General features: G+C 33.0%; 1 protein-coding gene across 1 annotated transcript; it reads right to left on the reverse strand.

The window, feature by feature from the left end:
• Positions 1-4481: 4481 nt before the first annotated feature.
• LOC102598095 (G-type lectin S-receptor-like serine/threonine-protein kinase At4g03230) lies at positions 4482-5932 on the reverse strand. The gene is made up of 4 exons (XM_015314236.1): positions 5748-5932; positions 5119-5668; positions 4873-5023; positions 4482-4793 (listed from the first exon to the last, which is right to left on the reverse strand). The coding sequence occupies exons 2-4, from the start codon at positions 5370-5372 to the stop codon at positions 4482-4484; spliced, it is 717 nt and encodes a 238-aa protein (XP_015169722.1). The 5' UTR covers positions 5373-5668; positions 5748-5932.
• Positions 5933-5940: the final 8 nt, after the last annotated feature.

Here is a 5940-nt window from a genome sequence, read left to right on the forward strand (position 1 = left end):
TAAAAAGTACTAAGGAATCATCTAAAAAGTATGATCCTTTTTCTGCCCATGATGGCTACATAGTTTATAGGGGATTGAGTAAATATGAACTCGCGTCCCCATTCGGTGCTCAATACTACTCCCAAAATATAACTTAGCTCATATGTTAAAGAAAACATTTCCTCTTCCTCAACTTTGAGATTATCACTCAAAAATATTTCTCTTAAAAGTGATAGTACTAAAAACTTCTCATGAACTCTTTTGGAAATCGGTGTTTCCTCTCATCTTAAATGTAAAAACATTTACTCTTGGGAATACTTAGTTCCCATATATCATTTTAAAGAAAATGAACTCAACTCTGCTCTTCCTCAAACTCAAATGCTCAAGTCTTAAAATAAGTTTTAAAACAATGTAAAAGACTTCTCGAAATGACTCTAATGAACTCTCAAAACTTGACTCTTAATTGAATTATGAATTATGAATTCAAGAGTTATGATTTATGATATGAAGGATATCATGATGATTAAATGAGTTTTAGATAGTTAATGATGAGAAACGGTCGAAGAACACTGTCTGGGGAGCAAGTTCGCAACACGGAGATGAATTATAATATTTGGTTGCGAAATAACTTTTGAAACAGTGGAGTCCGTGTTCTCTCCGTGACGTGGAGAGAGAAATTTCTCTCTAGGGGAGCAATTCCGCGACGTGGACTTGGGCGCCAATTTCATGCCCGATTTTTTCTTCTTCTCCCAAACCTGATTCAACTCGTACCCACTAAAATTCTAAGGTAAAAACTCTCGAATTCCTATAACTCAGAACAATTCCAGCGGAACTCACTCGAGAACTATCAATTTACTCAACCCCTTAACAAAATCTTCATCTCAAGAACTCAACCAAACATCAAGATTCAAGAATGAATAACAACTCATCAAGAAACTCATCAAGAACTTAATTCCTCAATCTCTAGGGATGAATTTGGAAATGTAAAAATATGATTGGCATGTGGGTGAACGAACCCAACACTATGAAAAACTTACATACCTCGATTTGGCGAAACAAATCCTCAATTTGCACGAACCTTGATCGTTCTTCCTTTTCTCCTCTTTTCCTCTTCTTGAACTCTCTTCTAAAATCCTAAGCGGAATTAGGATTTGTAAAACTGACTCAAATCAAATTTGACCCCAAAATAATACTAAAAATCGTTTTAATCTGATTGGGTAAGGAAAAAACCAAAATACCCCTCATTAATTCGGGTAACTTTCCTTAACTGGACATGCTAACTTCAAACGGGCATATCTCCCTCATACGAGCTTGAAATTTAGCAAAACTCGGTGGCGTTGGAAAGAGGATTCCAAGACCTTTCATTTGATAACTTATGGGCTACCTAACTCATCCTGTACTGAAAGTTATGACCATTTGAAGTTGATCCAAAACTCACAACTCAAGCATAACTTGCAAAATTTCAAATTAGTTTCTTTCCAAATTAATTCTTTCTAAATATAGCTCTTTCTAAGGCAGGATTATATGTATGTATATGATTTTGTATGTGTATATATTGTTGGGAAAAGGCATAGATTCCCCCTTGAATTTGTCCCGAAAAGTTATTTACACGCTTTAACTATCCTGATGACCTATTACACACCTGATTTTGTTTAAAGTGATATTAATACCCCCTTAAAAGATGGCATGGCAAAGAAAGCGTCTTCACCCTCTTTAAGGTGCGTGAGAAGAAGAAAAAAAAAAGTTAAAATGATAAATTTAAACATGTGAAACTATCTTATTGGTCATTATATAATTAAGTATTATAATTTTTAGTATATTAATTATGTCAATAATCTTTTTTTTTTGTCTTTTTATTAGTGGCCTCCAATTTTTTTAAAAGCTTTTACATTTTTCTTTCTTTTGACTTCTTCTTCTTCAACAGTTCTTCACTTTGTCACCATTAATAAGTTCTTCACTTTATTCCCATGAAAGCATATTCAAACCCTTACAGAAGAACTCTAAAAAGAAATAGAAAGAAAATGATTGTTCTATCTTCGTCTTCTCTATTCTTGCCGGCACCTCCAACCATCACAATGTCATTTTTGTCTCAAGCGGCCATCAATAGCATATTTGATTATTCACTATGCACAAATAATACAAATGAAATGCTTAATTTCATCCATAATTATCGATATTTTTAAAGAAAATTACAGATTTGAAAGTAATTTTATAGATCTGAAAGTTTTTATTTGTTTCACTGGCAACAATGGTGTTGCCCACGGCGTATCACCGCTACCAACATCTCCATACTTCATAATCGTCTGACTACTTCCTATTTTATCTTCAAATTTTCTCGTTTCCCCTTCTACTTATGAAGAAGGAAGAAGAAATGAATTTAAAAAATAAAGAGATGTATGGTGTGGGGAGGAAGAACACACACAAAGTAGAAATTATTAAGGGAAAAAAGTTAAAAAATATAAAATAATATTATTTCCGTTTTCATCAAAACGCATGTATAACATTTTCTCACACAAAATTGAGATTGTCTTCGGAAGGGGGAATTAATATCATTTTGAACAAGATTAGGTGTGTAATAGGTCGTCATGACAGTTTAAGCTTGTAATTGACTTTTCGAGACAAGTTCAAGGGAGAATTTATGCCTTTTCCCTATATTGTATATGCATAATATATACACATGATCTTTAACTTGATTTCAGTGGATAAATATGATATTTAACTTTGTGAGTGCACAAGTAGGTACTTTTACAATTTAAAACTTGAACACAAAGACTCAATTTAACCTTTGACGTGCGTGACTTGCATGAATTTTAGTATTTTGCTCCAGAAGAGGTTCGCTTGAGTCACCGGCGATGTCTCCGGTCAGATCGATTGAAGTTCAATTCTGTCTCTCTTTCTTCTATTATTTGTTTGTATTGATTGTAATTGAAGCAAGGATGGTCTTGAATGAATCATTAATTTATCAATAAGATATCTTAAGAGTAAAATTGGTTCAATTAATATTTGGTTTGGGGGATTTCGTCCAATTGAAGGACATTTGTTAAATTTCATAACAATAAGAGTAAAATTGGTTTGATAGTATAACTAAAGACAAAGTTAACTAATAAATGAAAGTAAAAAAGGTATCTTTGATCATTTTTTCCTTTATCCCTTGTGACTTTGATTAAAAAGATAGAAGTATATTATAAAATGTATGAGTTTTTAGCCAAAAATATTCCTAAACTATACCCTCAACTTAAACTACATCCTTAAATTATCCTTCTTAACAGAAAATATCCCCCAAGTATTTAAAACTTAACCACTTTCATCCTTTTGTTAAAGCTTTTTTCACATAATTTCATTATCCGTTGGAAAAAGCTCCCCCACCAAAAAAATAATTAATTTTTTGAGACATTTATTTGCTGAAAAGAAATAAAGGTAGGATGGTGTTGCAAAGAGACATGATCTACTCTTCTCCTTTATCAACTTAACGAAGCTGAAGCTTAATTTCACATCATCTTTACCTTCTGTAAAGTCAAAATGTAATTAGATCAACAATTTTTTGGGCAATTTGATGTTTAAAGTGATCAAGATTCTGAATTTCATATATGACACTCGAGTTTTGTTCTCCATTATTAAAAGTAAAAGTCTCAAATCGCCACCATTTCTTGTAGATTCAATGAGAAAAAAATATTTCAACTGGTAATTTTTTAATATCAAATCAAATGAAAAATAAATTAAAACAAAGTTGCTAATAAAAAGATCTGCATAATGCCAAGTGTTGTTGCAAAAAAGAATTCACAATAATATTTTAGATGTATCACGAAATGAAGAGATTTTTTTAATCTTTAGTGATTTAGGAAGTTTTGCTGAGAGTAGTATGAATTGCACATATTTTTGTATGAATTCTGTTAATTTGTGTCAAATTATAACAAAAGGATGGAAGTTGTTAAGTTTAAAATACTTGAAGGATTTTTTTGTTAAGAAGTAGAATAGCATGGGACATAAGTTTCATTTAGTTTGAATTACATAACATGGGACATGACTCATGAGTGTATTGGACATGGAGTAAGACTAGATATGGATATATACTTCATTTTCATAAAACCTTCGAAACTTGTCATGGTCTTAGGTTACCTTACACCTCAAAAACTTCCTTCAAGGCATGTTTCATACCTAATATTTGCCTTGTAAGATATTTCTAATGGTGTGAGTTCTTGAAACACAAATCAATACCTTTTACCTTCAATAAGACGAAACTTACCACTCTCATCACTTTTCAATTATAATTCTGACATGAGCACATCTAATTACAAAGTGTTGTGTCGTATCTAGAAAGTTTCCGGAAAAGGCATGCATGGCTTTGTCTAAACACACTGGAAAAAAACACTTTAAAAAGCATATACAATAGTGAATCAACCGCGTCTACCTTCTTTTGGCACATTCTGTCTAATAAGAATTTAAATTATTATACATTTGAAAGCATCAGGGAAAAATAGAATTACTCTTCTGCTTGATCCCTTCTAATGCCCTTCTTCAACTGTAATCGTCACCTGATTGTTGGATACAATGTATATCTTATTGGAGGAAGAAGATGATGTGCTAGAAGCGTGCGTCCTTGTTACAAAAGCTGGTCTATTAGGTGTTGGAAGGTTAATACCTTCCCCTCCCAACATTACAATAACATCTGACATATTAGGACGATGATTTGGATCTTCTTGTACACACAGGAGCGCAATATATATACACTTTATTGATTCACTTTTGTTGCATGATTCAAGTATTGACTTCTCTATTAATTGTATCTCGGCTTTTTCTCTCCACAATTTCCATGCCTGTGATAATTTTTCTATCAGAGAAACAAAACTAAGAAGAAGATATAATAATTAAGCCATGGGAAGTTTCTTCACTTACATAGCCCAACAAGTTTAAGGCTTCTTCTGACTGATAAAATCCTGTATTCCTTCTTCCACTGATTATCTCAAGTACGACTACTCCGAAACTGAATACATCTGATTTAATGGAAAACAATCCATCCAGTGCATATTCAGGAGACATATAGCCACTAGATTTCACCAGGTCAACAAAACATTATGTATAAGATTTTCTCCCAAGCTCCTTTTGTAAGAAATTAATGACAGGAAGGAATATTATACTTACTAGGTGCCCACTATTTTCTTTGTATTTGCTTCTGTTACTTTTCCTTCAACAATCCTTGCCAAGCCAAAATCTGAAATTTTCGGGTTCATCTCCTCATCTAATAAAATGTTACTGGTTTTCAAATCTCTATGAATGATCCTTAGTCGTGAATCATGGTGAAGATAAGATAGACCCCGTGCAATGCCCAATATGATGTCATAACGTTTTTTCCAATCCAATAATTGACAAAGTGCTCCATCTTGCATCATAACCATGAAAAAATTTGGTAGGTCAATAAAATTAGATCATTATAAGAAATGTAAGACTTTGAGAATAAGGAACTTAATAAGGCTAACTCACCAAATATGAATGTATCTAAACTTTTATTCGGCATATATTCATAAAGTAATATTTGTTCCGCTGCATTGATGCAATAACCCAATAGCCTCACCAGATTTCGATGTTGAAGCTTTGCAATTAGAGTCACTTCATTCTTAAATTCATCTATGCCTTGTCCTGATTGACTGGATAACGTTTTTACTGCAATTTCCTTTTCACCCGGAAAGATACCCTGCAAGATTTTTTCATCTCATTACTATAGGTCAATGCGGTCATACCAGTCCACATAGATGTAGGGATGAAGTTTTAACCTTGTAAACAGGACCAAATCCTCCTTGTCCGAGCTTATTTGCATTTGAGAAGTTGTCTGTAGCAGCCAAAATGGTCTCCAAGTGAAAGTATGGAACATCAATAGCTTCATCACTGTTTTCTTTCATCAACACTTTCGCTTCTCCTTCAGCTTTGTGCCAAAGAGATATATGTGCCCCTTGAGTACCTTTACTT

The sequence above is a fragment of the Solanum tuberosum genome, unplaced genomic scaffold (genome assembly GCF_000226075.1).
Source record: "Solanum tuberosum cultivar DM 1-3 516 R44 unplaced genomic scaffold, SolTub_3.0 scf00282, whole genome shotgun sequence".
In the NCBI taxonomy this organism is placed as follows: domain Eukaryota; kingdom Viridiplantae; phylum Streptophyta; class Magnoliopsida; order Solanales; family Solanaceae; genus Solanum; species Solanum tuberosum.

Excerpts from the sequence above, each read along its gene's own strand:
- LOC102598095 (XM_015314236.1), bottom strand. The coding sequence starts at position 5,372 with ATGGTTATGATGCAAGATGGAGCACTTTGTCAATTATTGGATTGGAAA. Across the intron at positions 5,024-5,118 it reads AAGAAAATAGTGGGCACCTA|TGGCTATATGTCTCCTGAAT; the intron begins GTAAGTATAATA and ends GGTGAAATCTAG. Across the intron at positions 4,794-4,872 it reads CCTTAAACTTGTTGGGCTAT|GCATGGAAATTGTGGAGAGA; the intron begins GTAAGTGAAGAA and ends AAATTATCACAG.